The 17,977-nt window shown below is 40.5% G+C and overlaps 1 protein-coding gene across 2 annotated transcripts in view; it reads right to left on the reverse strand.

Moving 5' to 3' along the window:
• The window catches only part of Cpne8 (copine 8), a 174,294-nt gene that overhangs the window by 105,413 nt on the left and 50,904 nt on the right, over positions 1-17,977 (reverse strand). The window contains exons 5-6 of one of the 2 annotated variants that reach the window (XM_051160226.1): positions 16,697-16,736; positions 2,885-2,961 (exon numbers count right to left, since the gene is read on the reverse strand). In XM_051160226.1, the coding sequence (XP_051016183.1) occupies positions 2,885-2,961; positions 16,697-16,736 (117 nt within the window). The remainder of the gene's footprint in view (positions 1-2,884; positions 2,962-16,696; positions 16,737-17,977) is intronic. The other variant, XM_051160227.1, reaches the window with a different exon arrangement.

A 17,977-nucleotide genomic window follows, 5' to 3' on the forward strand; every position in this document is an offset into this window, starting at 1 on the left:
GTTGAGATCACAAAACGCGACCGTGCTAACTGGTCCTTCCTTAACAATATGAATTTATTCTACTAGCGAGTTAACCAAAATTGGCTTTACTCTCTGTTAACCAACACTGTGTGCCTCAACCTCCCTTGCCTTCCTTCCATTGCATTCGTCTTGAGTGTGTCACACCCTCTCCTTTGGACACTGCCTTCTGGCAAAGTCTATTGCTTTATAACTTTAGTTCTTGTCTTCTTTATTTTAAGATCAGTCTCCATGATATTCAAATTCTACATTTCACTACCCACTCCTACTGGTGCTGGTTGCCCAGCCCACTTTCTTAAAAAAAAAAAAAAAAACTCTCAAAATCTTGCTCAATGACAAGAAGCCTACTTTGCAACATTTTCTAAGTACTTATTTGCCTCAGAAAACCATTCAGTAAGAATAGATGCAAACTTAGATATTTGAGTGAACTCTATTGTTTTCTAACACATGCTTACAATATCAAAACAACAAAGTTATCCAAGTTTTCAAAATTCCCTAGAGAAAAAGCACAATCATTGGAACCCACACTTATCACATCAGTGGTCCTAAGGCTGTGTCTCATTAGCTGCTCAGCCTTAGCACAACTCAGCAAACCCAATCGACAACCGTGCAAAACCAATCCAACTCAGTAGCTACTAAATTCTCTCTACATCTGTGTTGTCTTCCGATCATTACCCTGGGTACTGCTACCTCTTAGCATGAATTGACATTTGTTGCTCTCATTCAATGGAAATTTTGACTCAACCGAACCAAGGGTACAATCACACACCCACAACAAATATAATAATTTCAATTTTTAAAAGATGTATAAAACTCAATAAAAAGAATTTTCATTGAAGGATAATTTTTTTGAAATTAAAAAAAAAATACAATAGAATTCTGATTGCCTTTCATAGAGGGAATAAGAGCACTTAGAGTTTTCAAATAAAATCACCAACTTAAAAATATGATTGCCAGCCAGGTGGTGTGGCACACACCTTTAATCCTAACATTTGGGAGGCAAAGGCAGGTGAATCACTGTGAGGCTGAGGCCAGCCTGGTCTACAACGAGAGTCCAGGACAGGCAAGGTTACACAGAGACTTGAAAAAATTTAATTAAAAAATATATATGATTGCCACTTTATAAAACATCACTTCCATTCTTCTGATCTGAAATGAAAATTTGATACTTTACTGTATATGCTTTCCCTTGAAAAATATTAAAGGTGTCTTTAACATGGCAGAGAATATAATAGATTAAAAAAAAAAAACAAAACTAAAGTTAGATTTGTGTTATCCCAGGAACCCTTAAGAATGCTAGTCACTTGACTAGAACATGACCTTACAAGCAGAGCCACTTAGTGGTATTTACTTTGACCATTACTTTACCACATACTTTCAAAGACATATTTTGTGGTTTTGTTTTTGTTAACAGGAACTGAGATTAAAGCCCGGCTACTCTGGGACACGCCCATTATGTGTCTCAGGCTAGTCTCAGTCTCTGGCAGTTCTTCTGCCTTAGCCTCCACATCTGCTTTATTACTTAGTAACTGAGAACAAATATTTTACTAATAATATTGAAGTCCTATAGCTAGATGTAAGTAATGGATTCATGACAAGAATACTTGAAGGGGAACAGACACACAAAGTTTTCTAATAACTACTTTATAAAGAAATCAAGGTAAATAAAGGAAGTTAAAATGAATAGACCTCCGAGTTCATTAGCTAAGAGGTTTTGTATAACACCGACACACACACACACACACACACACACACACACACACACACACAGTTAACTTTTATCCAGGAACATGAGAAAGACGGTGTGGTAACTTCATGAAAAACAGATTACTTTGACATATTCGTTCTGTGAATTTGAGAATAATGAACACAGGGGTTAAATTTTTTCCTAAAGTTTAGGCATCATGGTTAGTCCTCAGTTGTTGAACATTTTTCCCTAGGTCTCCCGATTTTTATAAATAAGAGAAATGAATTGGAGTGATCAGAATCACACACTGCCTCCTTTACCAACTCTTAGAAGCAAAAACAACTGTGAAACTCCATCTGTTGCACGTAGGGCTGACAGGGCTGGTGCCATTTTCAATTCAGAGGCGCCACCGACACAGAGTCTAGCTAGTTGATCCTTCCTCGCGGAAGGAGGGACTGCTGTGAGTGTAATGAAAGCTTCACGTCAGACGCCAGCCTCTTCACCTGGCCCCACAAAGCACACACACTACTGTTCCAGCCGCAGGAGGTCTCAGGAGATGTTAGAGGCACAGGGCCTGGTATAGCATTCGTTAGGCTACCACCGATGCTGGGGCGGGACTTCACATTGGTTCAGCTGTTTGGGAGTCACTGACCATCTCTATGTTCCTCCCAGTCCATTTCTCTGTAAGCTTAATAAACTCATTGGCTTACCAGCAATCAATTCTTTGATTTGTCATTGATGCTCTATTGGAGATGACAGATTTGTTCACATCTCCCGAAGGGAAAGTAATGTATCAATTAACTACTAAAATCTCAATAATCCGAAGTACATTTATTGAACAGTTTGAAAGTGGTATTATACATATATCCTGACTGAAAGAAACATTTTATTTTCCATAAAATATTAACTCTGACAATATAAACAAAAGGAATAAACAACACTTCCTCCCATATCCCACCAATTTATCTTTTGAACATTTTTTTTTCTTTTTGCATAACACATGATAGCTGATACACTGTCTTTATTAAAATGTCAAAATTAGCTGCTGGAAGAGAAAATTCCAGTAAGAATGTTAAAATGCACTTTTTCTCTGCAACTATAATATATTCATGAGTTCCACACTGCTCACATAGAAAGGCCAGAGTTGACAGGTCACTGTCTGAATTAAAGAGTACTTACACTATTGGCTTTTCCAGACGACTTCCCTGTGAACCAACAATCTCCCCCAATGTACAAAACACTTGTCCCAGAAAGTCCTAAAATAGATAAGAGGATTAAAGCTCATAAGTTCCCACACTGTTGTGCAACAGATAGTTTGTGCATCATTTTCATGACTAAAATACAGAATTCTCAGTTCCAAAAATAAAGCAAGCCCCATGTGAATCAGTTTTATAGCTTTGCCACTTTCCTCCAAGTTCACACGTAATTTCACACTGTAGTCAAGGAACTAGTTTGTTGCCTTGAGCTGCCAGGAGACCGCAGTGTCACAGACTGGAAACCAAGGGCTCTCCCATCGTCTGGATGCACGCACTGAGGAAGCAGAATGGGTGTCAGGGAGAAGCGTGCTCCAGACTACCCTGGATGCTTCACAGATCTGTGCTATCCCCGGGAGCTCCGCAGGGAGGACCTTCCTGTGTTCAATGGGTCAGCGGGGAAGCCCTGCGCATGATGTGCAGAGGCCCAACGTGAGGTTTCATTTTCAGTAAAAGAAGAGTCAATAAATCTACCTGTTAAATGTGCAAGGTGTGATGTTGAGTTGTTCACTAAGGTTTCAGGAAAAAAAAAATGACTTCTCAAGTTAAAAAAAAGAAAAGAAAAGCCAGTTCACACCTGGGAACAACTACTGGGCCCCCCACTTTACAGATAAGAAAACTGGGCTCTGAAGTAAGCGGCTTGCTCAGAACCATGCTGAAGACCCGGAAGATAAATCCAACTAGGGTACCATGTCCAGCCACGCTGCCTCTACTACTAGACTGTGAGAGGAGTTGGACTTGGATACACAAACTGCCTTCGAGGCCCAGAAGTAAAATCTCTCACTACACCGCGTGGAGTAAGGTGGGGGAATAATAGTTTGAGTCCAAACAGGAGGAACAGCCTGTGTGGACTAGGAAGCAAGTGTTGAGAGGCAGGTGGCATCAGACTGAACTGTCGATCCTAGAGGAAAGGTCAGACTGCCTGTGAAGAAGTGAGTAAAGACAGGAACTCAAGTGAAGGGAAGAAGTGGAGGGAAGAGCCCGATCTCTGAGGACTCTCTTGGCCGGACAACCGGAAGCCACCAGACAACTTTGGTCAGTGCAGGAACACGACCAGGACAGGGGATCCAGAGAGCACAGATGTAGTTCCTGCTTGGAGCACGGGCTCATGACAGGAAAGACTGGCACTCAGGAGACTACAGTCGCTAATATTAAACAAAGGGATAAGACCCAAGCCAAGGTTACAGTGAGGGATGGGAAACAGATTTGGTGAACAGTCCCTGTGTGTGGTAGGGCTGGAGTAGGTAAGGAGCAGCCAGAGATGCAAACATTCACTCTAAATCTAGAACTTGGTACCAGACAGAGGACTGTACTGTCTGAAAAATGCAAGTCTTTGTAAAGCTGTCTCTAAGCATGCAAAACAACTTCAATCCTTATTATAATTTATTAATAGTTAAATCATATTTAAATCACAAATCATTAGCATATCATGTCAATTTCAATATATATTTAAAATATCAGAGTTGAGCAATCCTCAAGCCTCCTAGAGCTAAATACTTGGCCTTCCAAGTGCTTGGTATTTAGAAAAATCATTGCTTTGCTGAATAGCTGCGGGGGAAAAAAAAATCTCTACGGAGCGTTCTAGAACTGTTTGCTAAGAATATTTATATCAATGAGCTAGTGCAAAAGCATGTTAAATGCATAGGGTCGATGGAATAATAAATAGGGTGAGGAAAAGTTGTATGCTATTGTGCAAGAAAGCAAAATAGAGGAAGGCAGCAGCTGAGCATACCTACCAGCAAAGACAGGGGCATCATTACTGCTTCACAGAAAGAAATTTCAAGCAATTAAATCAGTAACATGTGAGCTACTAGTCACACCATAGTCTATGAGATGCCTCCTAGTTTCCTCACTCTCTCTCTCTCATGGTCGCAGCATCCCTGGGTTTGTTCTGCAGTTCCGAGTGTGTATGTTCTATATCCAGCAGCACGGTCACCACCCACGGCACAAAAGTCAGCACGTGATATTTACTCAGCAGTCACGAGGTGGGAAACTGCTGCTCATTGTGTGTGTCGTTTTAGCTAGCTGAATGGCTCACATCTGCTACGCGCTTTACAGCACACTCATGTGTAAATAATTAGTGTCTTTCAGCGGGTATTTTTAGGTATTCTTGACTGTAGGTAGAGATGGAAAGAAAAACAAACCACACCATGAACTGTCTCACTGCCTCTGATGCTGGTGCTGTGACCCAGTTGTGGATATTTCCAGGAATAAATCCAGCCCCTTCTACAATTCTACACCCCATACAGACTAAATTTAGCCTGGAGAGTCTCAGGCAGATGAAAAAATGCTTTAATGTACAGTATACATTAATGTAATGTATAATAATAATGACTACTGGATTCTCCCCCCTCCCACCGCAAATGCCCATGAGAACAGTAAATATTCGTTAAATTCATTACTTCATGGTTTAAATAATAAGTTCATAATATGTGAAAACTATTCTGTTCATGCCTAGGACTTATTCCAACTTAAAAATGTATCCAACTATTAAATTTGCTGGTGCCAAAAATACAAAAGAGATTAAAAAGAGAAGGAGAGGAGAGGGCAGCAGGGATTAAATAACAGAAAGAATAAAAAGTAGCAGAGAGCCAGTGGGCGTGCTCAGATTGTTCCCACAACAATCTGCCTCTAGATTCGCTACAGCTAAGTGATTCAAAGTCCCGTAACCAGGGTCCCGCTAATTAGATACAAACACGTTGGTTTCTCGCTTCTTTCTTAGCTCTGGACACAGCATAATATTCTTTTTCCTTCAGATTTATTGTTTTAATTACTTCCTAAGTACGAATGTTTACTAATAGGTTCTGTTGCCTACATTTTATTTTATGTCACAGCTTTACAGATGTCTACATTGTTTACATCCTTTGCAAGTCTGCCCTGAGTTGTAGACATTCTACAAATAAGGAAAGAAAAGCTCCGAAAGCAGTGGGCTGGCTCAGAGGGTGCTTGCTTGCTGCCAATAAATCCCTGGACTCACACGGCAGTAGGAAGTAGATGACTCTTTTCAGCCATCCTCCAAGCTCCACACTGTGTCACATGTACACACACACACACACACACACACACACACACACAGAGTGAATAAAAATATTTTCACATGTTAAAGGGAAACTCATTCTGCAGTAGAAGAACTGTTTTGTAGGTACAAATACTAATGGTATTTATACATGATTTATTTGAGTAACACACACACATGCGCGCACGCACACACACACACGCACACACACACAGAGAGAGTTTATAGTGGATAGCATACTACTTTTGAATGGAATCATGAAAGTTTGCACTCATATCCAAACAGAACCATGTTCCAGTGCCTCTATACCTCAGTAGTCCAATCTACCAAATGGACATAATTCCTATCTCATGGATTCCCGAGGGGATTATTTTAGAAAATACCTGTAGGTAATATATGCAAAGCACTTGAAATATATGTCTAGAACAGTCCTCCTGTCCCCTGGGCAAAAACATGATTATACCTTCGCATTGTATTACTTGCTGTAAGAATCCGATACTGGGATTCTATAACCATCGAAACAAAATAGCTTCAGTTCCAGTTCCCCTCTGCAGTCATGGAAGGTCCCTGTAAGTACCAGAATGCAATGCAGATGTGTCTCACACACCAGATCATCTTACAGATTGCACATATTGGCATGCATTTACAGAAGGATGTGCTTGTCTTAGAAGCGGTAGTACAATGAGCCCAGAAGCATTACTTGAAAGAAAACTTCTGATTTTCACTACTAACACACATAACACATCACAGATGTGATAACAAGCAACTTCATACGCATCTCACAGTGTGGTGTCTTTCTCTTAACATTTCTACTAGCGGTAACTTTGAAATAGTTTTCTTTACCAATGATTGGGGCATATCTGAATACACAATATCTTTAATTAATAGGTAATTTGGGTTAGAAGTCATTCAGTTGCTGTGTTGATGGTCTGTCTGCTTTAATTCAACAAGGTCCCTGGGGATTTCTTCACGTGCGTCATGATTTGCTTTTATTCTGGTTTTTGAGCTCATTTGACTAATTTTTCTTTATTTTTATCTGAGTAATTTATTCAGATTACATCTTAATTGTTGTCCCCTCACTTGTATCTTCCCATTCTCTCTCCCTCCCTCTTTCACCCTATTCCCCTCCCCTTGACTAATTTTTTAACACATCTATACAAACAATCAAAGGAAAAAACGAGTGATTAAAAAAATGTCTTGATTTGTAGTATTTTAATTTAATGTGGTAAAACGGAGGAAATGAAAACTCTATCCGTGAAGATCATATCACTGGTGTTACGAGGTAACGTTTATTAATGGAATGTCTTCTAATATTTCAGACTTCATTCCTATTTACTTAATTTTTGTAAATTGCATCAATCACAATGGAGAATGAAGTGCTAGTTATATCAAACACTGCACTCAGCTTGGCAACCACTTTTAGTAATAGCCAAAGTACTATGTTGTTGCAGTAGTGACTCGCAAGTTTTTAAATGATTATTGGAGGGAATAGTCATATCATTTGAGAGATGAGAAAATTCAACATTGGATAAATAGAGTCAGTATCTTAGTAGAAATATTTGGTTGTAGCTTAACAACAGCGCAAAACAGATTTTTTCTTCATACCAAGGATTTTTGCATTTAGAAGAAGAGCCTTGATGCACCACACAAGTTAGTCCTCTTTCAATGCTCTAACAAAAACTTGTAAGCTAACTTACAAAGAAAGGTTCAAAAATTTTCCCCTACCAAATTTATCTGTTTTCCCTTTCAATTACTGATGATCTTCAATATATGTTTGTCATTCTAAGAGTTACACCACTGACAGGTGTAGTGGTGCACACCTGTAATCCCAGCACTTGGGGAGCGGAGGCAGGCAGATCTCTGTGAGTTTGAGGCCAGCCTGGTCTACAAAGCAAGTCTAGCACAGCCAAGGCTACACAGAGAAACCCTGTCTCAAAAAACCAAAACCAAACCAAAACAAAAAAATTGTTAAGCCACCGAGTAAAAAGGTTTCAACAAATTGGCAGTGACCAATTAAAGCCAACCCAATTTTAAAATTATCACTCATATATAATATACATTTTAAAAAGCAATGCAATCCACAAAGAGAAGAAGCTTCGTGTGTGAAATAGCACCTTCTGGAAACAGACTATCTTCAGTGAAACACTAATTCTCAGCAAAGCTAGTTGAAAAGTAACATGCTACATTATCTAGCCAGCCCAAAACATGTAAGACAGCTGAATGCAAGTAACTAGGAGATGAAGAATACTATGAAATTCTTACTAATAATTGTTAAATACGAAATACTTTAGTGTTACTAAGTAATAATATTAAGTACTATGTAATTTTATTGTAGGACCTCTATTGATAACTAAGTCTTGTAATAAGAGCCATTTTCCACATAAACTATCCCACCTCACACAAATTAGTGAACACTCAAGTAACAGTCATCCGGCCAAGATCAGGTAACAATTCTATGTATGACTCAAGAGTTTCAGGCAGATTCTAGAAGATTCCACTATCAGGGGGATAGGAAGCCTAACCCACATCTAGCATACCAAGCCAGCCATAAATGCTTTATTTTATGCATGTTGATAAGGCTAGGTCTTATCATCTGACACAGATCAGAGAGCTTTTGTCCCCCAGACATCAGAGGATAGCATGAGGAACAGTTAGGCAGACTCTTAAGGTCGAACGTAAAGAAAGTATCTGAGAGCTGCACTCATCCGTGGCTATAAGGTGAGATTAGACTGCAGTTAGGAGTTATAAACCGGTTTAGGAAAGTGGTGATGGTGTGTTCCCTCTCAACTCTCATCAACCCCCAGCAGATGGAGAACATGACAGAAACCAACAACTGGTCAAAACGCAGAGAAGCATGGACCATAGGGGTGCAGGGGTGCCTGCCCCAGAGGATATTTCTACAACTCCTTCACCTAAGGCTCCGGGAACATTGAAGAAGAGGGGAGTGAAAGATCGTAAGGACCAAAAGAACAGGAAGTCCTGCTGTGAGATCGTGTCTTCTCCATGTGACAGGGACACTACACGTAATGCAATCTCAACAGCACAACCACCTAAACAATGACAAACCTGAAAAATAACAACATGGGATGACAGGCCAACATCAGTTGGGGAAATCCGACCGTGTCTCACGTATAGATAAAGAAGTACAGGCAATTATCAGTTGCTGAGAGAGATTAGTCATCCGCAGAGCAAACTTCTTACATGGCTATCTAGTACCAAGTGGTAAGCCCTAAAACTATATGAACACAAGCAACACTAAACAGACCCAGCAATTTGCATTTGTATATTTATTCACATATATGTGTATACACACACGTGCACTCATGTAGCATGCACACACGTGTGCGGGTGTGTGTAACAATAATATCTAAAGAAAAAAGGGCCATAAACTTGAGAGGGAGTGAAGAGGGGGATGTGGGAGGGAGGGGAAGAAGGGGGAGAAATGATTTTTGCACCCTTTTTAAGTATCTGAGAGATTCTGGGAGCAAAAGGAGTTAGAGGGGTAAAGAGGGTAGAGAAGATGCAATTACTGTGTGCTCATGTGTAAAATCCTCAAAAAATGACTAATTAATGAGAGGGAAGAAACAGGTGAACACTTAAGACATAAGCTGGTTGGGTAGTAAAATCTCAAGAGCAGCATTGTTTTTGAGACAACAATGCGCACGAGGCAACAATGTATTTGGTTAGCCAAGGAAAAGAAAGCAGGTATGTCAGGGGCTTGCAGCAGAGCAAACAAAAAAGTGGACTGCTCTGTAGCCTGGGTGCAGAGGAAACGCTTGGGTGGGCTGGGGCCAGACAGTGGCATGTAGAAACAGGCAATGGGCCTGCTGATTGTAGCTGGTCTTCCTCTATAGGATTTCCAAAGCCTTCAGTTCCCTCAAGAACCTGTCATCTTAGTTTCCTTGTTTATACTCAATTTACAAGTCTAATACTCTTGGTTGGTGTTTTCTGGACCCCGGCCTCTAGCCTCCGAACATTGCCAACCCACTGTCTGCATTTGGAAACTTACTGGAGTCAATCCACACTTAGTGGGGACCTGTCCTTATCATTTGTCATCGCTCCTCATCCCTGGCCTCAGTCACTTCTGCAGCAGACTTCGTTGTTTGCCCAGGTACTCTCACCAATACTCAAGTCAGTCATGCAATGTCTCATCAAACAGCCATCATACATTCCAGATGGGGCTTTTTTTTTTAGACCACTCCAGTGGCTTTAATTGTCAAATGTGACCCACGCCGTCAAATTACAACAGATTAGTAACCGTTATCCTCGACTCCACTCTTGCTTCTCTGACCTCATTCTTCCCTTCAGCAGGCACACATCATTTAAATGCATAAATCAAATCACAGCACCCTCCTGTAGCATACAAAAACAACAATGTAAAACCCTTAGAAGCATGGCCTATAAATCTCTGCATGCCACAGCTATGCCCCTTTCAAATGAAACTGTCAGGCTCTCATCAACACTTACAGATGGCCACAGTAAACTGCATCCCTTCCTTCCTCAAGGATTGCGTTGCTTGCTCCCTTTCGTACTGAAACAGTCTTGCTAAGTCTTTCAGTAGCTCCCCCCTCTCTGTTGTAAACTATATATCTAGTAAGTACATATTTATGACAATGACAGTCCTGTCACAGTGACTAGTAAAGTGGAATCTCAGACTGCTGCTTGAAAGGAAGGAAATGTAGCTCATGTTGCTCTCTCTCTCTCTCTCTCTCTCTCTCTCTCTCTCTCTCTCTCTCTCTCTCTCTCTCTCTCTGTCTCCCCCACCACCCATCCATTTCTCACTCAATATTATGTCATTTATAAGTATATGTGCTATAAGGAAAATAACTTATTTTAATAATTTGTTTGCATCTGTGTTCACTTTGTCACTGTGACAAAGTGTTGCCTGTTGGAGACAAGGTATCCTTTGCACTGTCCACCGCTCTCTCTGCTCTCACAATGCAAGAGTTGAGTCAAACACACTTATTGCTGGAATGACTATGTGTACATGCTAATTGAATTCAGTTAAGCCATATGTAAATTAATTTACTGTTATGGTTTTAATATGAAATGCTCCCCCATGGTCTCACAGGTCTGAACACTGGTCCCCCACATAGTGGCTCTGTTTTGCAGGGTTGTGGGACCTTCAGAGGGCCCCTAAAGTTGCCCTGAGAATGAGCCTTGGAGAGGAATAGCCCCTGCTTGTTTCTCTTCAGACTCTCTCAATGCCAGTCAGCTGCCATGAGGTAGGAACTGCCTCTGTTTCCTACCAAACAGGAGCCCCAAGCTGCCTTCCTACCCTAAGTCATTACTTTCTTCAGGTACTTTGTTTATTTTGGCAGAGAATGAGAACAGTAAACATCACACTTAGCTTTACTCTGACCTCTTTGGGAGCCTCTTCCTATGAGAAAGCACACCTCACGGCCCAAAGATTTAATTTTCAAATGAAACTGTAAAGTCAAATTAACCCACAGGAATAAGTATGTATGCATAGCAGGAAATTCACTGAAGACCACAGAAGCCTACAGTCAAGGTTAGTGACGGATGGCCTGGGGGAACCTGTGAACTGTTACCAAAACCGGAAACAAGAATTTCAGTGGCATCTGCTAAAGCCCAGCAAGAGAACAAAGCATCGCCCGCCTCTCGGCTGTCCATTGTTGCACACTGTACAGTTGTAATGCCATCGAGTCTGGAACACCAAGAATCCTACACACACCAACTATGAGCCTGTTCTTGACCCTTTCTCGGATTGCTGAGCCAATGAAGTGAAGGTATGTAAATGAGAACATGGGCTGCGGTTCTGCCAACAACATTAAGATGCATTGGTTTACTAGCTCCTCAAAGAAGAATGCTATGCTTTCTTTACACTAGCTGATGCCCGAGGAAGAAACTATTTTGGCAAAGGTGTTTATTCCGAGAACCAGAAGAAGAATCAGTCACAAGATGAAGCGAGACCCTGGGATTGCTTGCATCATGCCTCACCTGCAGCCAGTGTTTCTCCACTGAAAACATCCCAACTGCCAGGGAGCCTCGTGACAACTCCACTGGTGTTTCGTATAGCAGTATTCCAAACCAAAGCTACAGGCCTGCTTTCTTTTTCAATTTTCCCGATATTGTTATGACTTTTCTTGTCCAAATCTAACTGTGTAGCCTTGGCTGGCTTTAAACTTGGTCTGTAGAACAATCGGGCCTCAAATACACAGAAATCCACCTACTTCTGCTTCCTGAGGCTGGGATTATAGGCCTATGCCATTACATCCTGTTAAAAGAGATTTATAACCCAAGATCCTTAGCTATCAGATGCCAAACACAGTTGTCTTAGAAAGAAATTCTTCCAAAATTATCAAAATTAAAAATTTAAAGCCAAAGATTTTATGAATCCGTTTCCAAGAAACAATATGCTACCAAGTCCCTTTTGCAAAACCAACTAAGTAAGTTCACTCTTCATGGGGATTTGGGCACTTAGCAGTGTTTTCAAAATGACTGTGGTTTTTACTTCTCTCTGTACAGTTGGCAGGGAGACAGGACTGCTGTTAAGAGATCGTTTCTCTGGGGATAGACCTAGCTTGCTGATTGGCTCCTTTAACCTTCAAAATGCATCATAAATTGCTTGGAGTTGAATGTACTATGTGCTTTTATTTTTTTTTTTTAACCTAAAATCTGTACTTCAGTGCTTTCAGATAAGGAAGGTTTTTGTTATTATTAATTTCCAACAGAAACTCAAGGTAATAGTCTTCAGCAATTCTTGTAATAATTCAACCCCCATATCTTTCTTCTTTGGACATGATTTACCTACTTAGAAGCTCAGGAATTTATTAACTCATTTGTATTGTCTATTGAATATACAGATTTTAAATTTTTATTGAACTTATTTTGTATGTGCATGTATGTGATATGTATGAGCATACACCCACACACACATATATGTGCAGGTGTGGAGGTCATGGGTGGAGGTCAGAGAACAATTTTCTCTTCACAATGGAATCAAACTCAGGGTGAGTGTCAGGCCAGCAGCAAGCGCCTTTACCTGTTGAGCCATCTTATGGCTCCAGAAAGAATTCTTTTTGTGTGAACAAGACTGACAGTTTGCTGACTGTGTGAGTGTTGGAAAGTGTTCAACAGTGCATCATATGCTGTGAGAAAATTGAAGAATCAGGCTCTCAGAGAATGGAGACAGCACAAGAAGATAATGAACTTTAGACATTTTAGTTTTAGGTTTCAATAGAAGATCTACTGGAAAAACTTTAACACGCAATTGAAAATTGGGTTTGTTTGTGTGTTCTAAGTCAGATGCTCCAGGATCTCACAGGAGACCTTAGAGGCACAGGAGAAAGAGAAACTTTAAGCTATGATGAGTAAATAATCTAGGGAGGAGATTCCTGTGCAATTTAGGGGAAATAAGTTATTTCCTTGAAGAGAATGGTCAGTTCCATGTAAAAGAAAGAAGGTGCGTCTGATGGCATTCCAATAGTGGTCACTGCCTTGATCACATCAGAGCAGCAGTAGAAGTAAGAGCCAGAGTCCAGTTAGTTGAAAAGGGAAAAGCAAAGGAAGTCATCGAGATGGAGGCCAGGATGGCCACTGAAGACGTGCGATGAGAACAGAGGGGGTAGAAGAGGTGCTATGAGGGTAAAGAAGCATCAAATTGGAAAAGTGAATTTGAAGGATTATTACACTTAATTACATGTGTGTGTATGCATCTGTGTAGAGGACTGTGCACTTGAGTACAGGGGCCACAGGAAGCAGAGGATCTTCATCCCCTAAGGAACTGGAGTTACAATGGGTTGGAAGACACCCACTGTGTTCTGGGAACAGAACTCAGGTCCTCTGGAAGAGCAGTCTACACTCTTAGGTGCTGGGTCATCTCTTCAATTCAACAAAGCATTTTAGGGTGAGAGAAGCATAAAACTATTTTGTGAGAAGAAAACACTCTTTTCTACCAAAGAAATATTTGAAAAACTATATTCCACCATATATTTGGAAAGGCATATGTTTTATATCATAAAGTCTAATTATCACTGTCTGTTGAAGAAAGTTATATTCAGTCATGCCTGAAATACAGAGAGCTCATATACTTTCTTCTTTGAATGCAAGGCTACTATTGATAGGTCCACATTTTAGTTCCTTCATGCACACCCTCAAAACATTCATCTCCATGGAGATGTCTCTAACTGCTCCGTATTACACTCTTTGAAATGTAGTTTGAACTGAAACAATCAAGAAACACAGAAATTATTTTCCAGGTAAATGGTAACTCATTCAATGTCCAATAAAGGCCCGGGGAGCACTTTCTCATGTATATGGTGTTGGGTAAACATGGACATATGATCTTTAAAGAATAGAAGCTGAGAAAGTTGCTGCATCGAATGCTCACATGGTCTCAGAAAGACATGGAAGAAGAGAGAAAACAGCTCTTGTCTCAACTCTGGACCAGAAAGTCAAGGTTTGCCTCCTATCCTTGAGATGCTCCAAGTCCATGTGAAGGAGTAGAGTCTACTCTTTCTTTCTAATGAAACAATCATTCCTAGAACCTGTGGTTCTTTTCCTGGTTCTTCCAAGAACATTTAAAAAGTATCCCATAGTTAAGGGTTGGGGATTTAGCTCAGTGGTAGAGTGCTTGTCTAGTAGGTGCAAGGCCCTGGGTTCAGTCCTCAGCTCTGGAAAAAAAAGAAAAAGGGAAAAGTATCCCATAGCAAGCTGTGCAAACACATTCACAAGGTTCAGTCACAATGCTATGAGCCTATCACAGAGGGAACAAAAAAACATTGTCAAGGTCCAACCACAACGGTACAAACCTTTCCCAAAGAACAATATATTCTCAATGCTCAGTCATAAGCTATGAGCCCATCATAGAGAGAAAACTTTCTTAACACCTAGGCACAACACTGTGGACTTACCATAGAAAGCAACACATTCTCAATGTTCATTCCCAAAGCTATGGACCCCTCATAGAGATCAAGATGCTCTCGCTATCACACTAAGAACCCGTTATAAAGAGCAACACATTCTCAATGCCCAGTCTCAACGCTGTGCATTCAGTATAAAGAGCAGCGGCAAGACCACCACACTGACCTCCAATGGCGGGAAGGAAACATTAGCATATTACAGCCTGTATTTGTTTGTTTGTTTGTTTGTTGCTTATAGAAAAGTCACTACTTAGATTGCTCTTTTTATAGTTCGTCACATGATTCTATTCTGTTCTTTATCACACAATTAAATATTATTATATCTCCTCCAGGAAACTAGAGAAAAAGTGTTTGTTTGTTGTTGGTTGTGATTACCCCATAAATACCCCTCTTTTGTGAATAACAGCACCCGTCTCTCTAAGGCACAATGGATGTTGTATGCCCAGCTATGCTGTTTATGGCATCCAACAAAAGGTGAGTTAGGTGCCCTCCCATTGGCTGCTGAGCCTCTATCTGTGGTCTCAGGTTTCACTTTGAACCTTGCTGGACCCTTTGTAGAGCATTGCTGTACCTCTCCCTCACTTAGCCCTCATATTATGGTTTGGATGTGAAATGTCCCTCATAGGCTCATGTACTTGACCAATTGGTCCCCCAGTTGGTGGCTTTGTTTGGGAAGGTGATGGAACCTTTAAGGAAGTGGATCCTTGCTGAAGAAAGTATGGGGCAGCCTTTAGGGTTTTACAGTTTGCTCTCTCTCTCTCTCTCTCCCTCCCTCCCTCCCTCCCTCTCTCTCTCTCTCTCTCTCTCTCTCACTCTCTCTCTCTCTCTCTCCTTCCTATGTATGAGTGAAATACAATCATTCTGTTTGCTGACTGCTCACCCTGCTCCTGGCTCCAACAGCCAGATCTCTGCTTCCATTCCCCACAGAAGTATAAGCAAAACAAACCCCTTTCTGCTCCAAGTTGCTGTTTCTCAAGGTAACCAATTACAGCGGCAGAAGCACAGACAATAGACTTTGCTACTGGCTTCACCAAACTTCAGTCTTTCAAGTCAGTGACAAGCAGATAAATTAGCATTTTGCCCGAGTACCTTCCTCTCATCTTCTCTGCCTATCCTGCTTAACACGCCAGGCTCTGCCTCTCTTCTGCTCCAGACTGCATGCCACTGCTGCAGCAAACAGCTATGGTCCGGAGAGAAGAGACTGGAGAAATGGGCATGGCTTGATCTGAGGATGATTAGTGTATCTTGCACTCTTCAGAAACAGGCACGTGAGGAAATTCTGCAGAATGACTAAGCTATAGGGAGGCAGGACCATTGGGTCTGCACCTCTCAATGTCTCTGAAACAGAGCCTCATAACACGGTCTGGATCACTGTTTCATACCGCTCAACCTCATGTTGCATACAATAGACCAGCTTCTTGAGTAAACAATGAAAACACTGACCCACCCTACTGACTGAAAGTACTTTCTTTCTTTTTTTCCTTTTCATTTTTGGTTTTTCAAAGACAAAGTGTCTTTGTGTAATAGCCCTGGCTGTCCCAGAACTCTCTTTGTAGACCAGGCTGGCCTCGAACTCACAGAGATCTGCCTGCCTCTGCCTCCCGAGTGCTGGGATTAAAAGAGTGCACCAACATGGCCAGCAAAAGTGCTTTCTTTCAATAAGCACCTGCTAAATGCGATTCCATCATTCCTTAAAAATGTTACTTGCTTTCTATGAAAAAAAAATCATACCACATCAAAATTCATGGACATATATTTTTAAGTCATCAATGAGCATAAATATAGTAACAAATTATCATATAATAAAACAATATATAATAATAGAATATGAACTTACATGTTTGGATAAATTGGGACTCTTTGAATCAACATCATACCTGAAAAATTAAGCATAAAATTCAAATTATTTCTATAAAATAAAGCTAAACATAATGTTTCCTAAACACGCAAACATAAAAATTAATTTGAACAGTAACCAGTGGGGCATTAATGGTAACATTTTAAATTTCCAAATATCCAATGACAGAACTGATACTTCTGGGTCTCTTGAATTCCACATAACTGAAAGTATGAACTCTGTTGCTTGAGAAGTTGCAAATTTATCTTTTCTTTGAATCATCAGTATCCAATGTCACTCAAGTGACTTCAAAAATCTCTTCGAAATGGACATTTTCCCCCCTCTGGTTACAAAAAATAAACATGTCTTCTCAACAGGGAAGGGACGATGAGCAGGAGAGAAACCCAAAATGCCAGTAAAGGACGACAAAGGGTGACAGAAGAGAAGAAAACATCAAAGTTGTCACCTGACAAAGGTAATAGGTGCCTGTCAGCAGACAGCAACCAACTCCCCAGGGAAATAGTTCTAACAGTCAGAGCTAAAAACAAAACACGAGACTTCAGAGAAGGAACAAAGACTGAACATTTCCAGGCTTAGTGTCAACAAATCAGAACACGAAATGAGTAGTCTTATGTGTTTCCTTTTAGACTAAAATTTGACTCGCAATACTTTATTGCCAAGCGCACATCAGAGTCCTAATAAAAGATCACTGTATTGTGAAGAGGAACACTGTTCCAGGTTCCCTGAAGCGGAAGAATAGATTTGGTGGAAATGAACACCAATAAGTGATAAAAATACATTATTTTCTTGCAATAAAAATCATGTAGACGCCAAATAAATGAATTGTAAAGCTATTTTGTGACACATAAAAATATGTGAAAACTTTAAGATGCAGTAAAATAGGTTTGCCTCAGTTCTTGCATGCATTTCATGGTTTAAAGAAGCTCTGAGGATTAACACAGTGAACCACTTGCAGTTCTTTTTTTTTTTAATTGCAATAGTGGAGTTCTTATTTTTCAAATGGTTATATCACTTTACATTTATAATAATTGCCTATTACTTTTAAGTGAAGGAAAATAATGTAGGTAGACATGAGAGGGAGAAAGAAAAGGGAAACAGAACAAAGGATTGTGAAATGGTGGCTGATTTTAGAATAAAAGAGGAAAAGTTAAGGGGGTACCATGATGTCGTGGGAGAAGCAGCATTTCAGAAACAGCTGCTGTAAGCTCCGAGCAAGGGGAGCAGTGAGCCAGCTTCAAATGGTTTTCCCAAGGTGTTAAG

The sequence above is a fragment of the Acomys russatus genome, chromosome 17 (assembly GCF_903995435.1).
Source record: "Acomys russatus chromosome 17, mAcoRus1.1, whole genome shotgun sequence".
In the NCBI taxonomy this organism is placed as follows: Eukaryota; Metazoa; Chordata; class Mammalia; order Rodentia; family Muridae; genus Acomys; species Acomys russatus.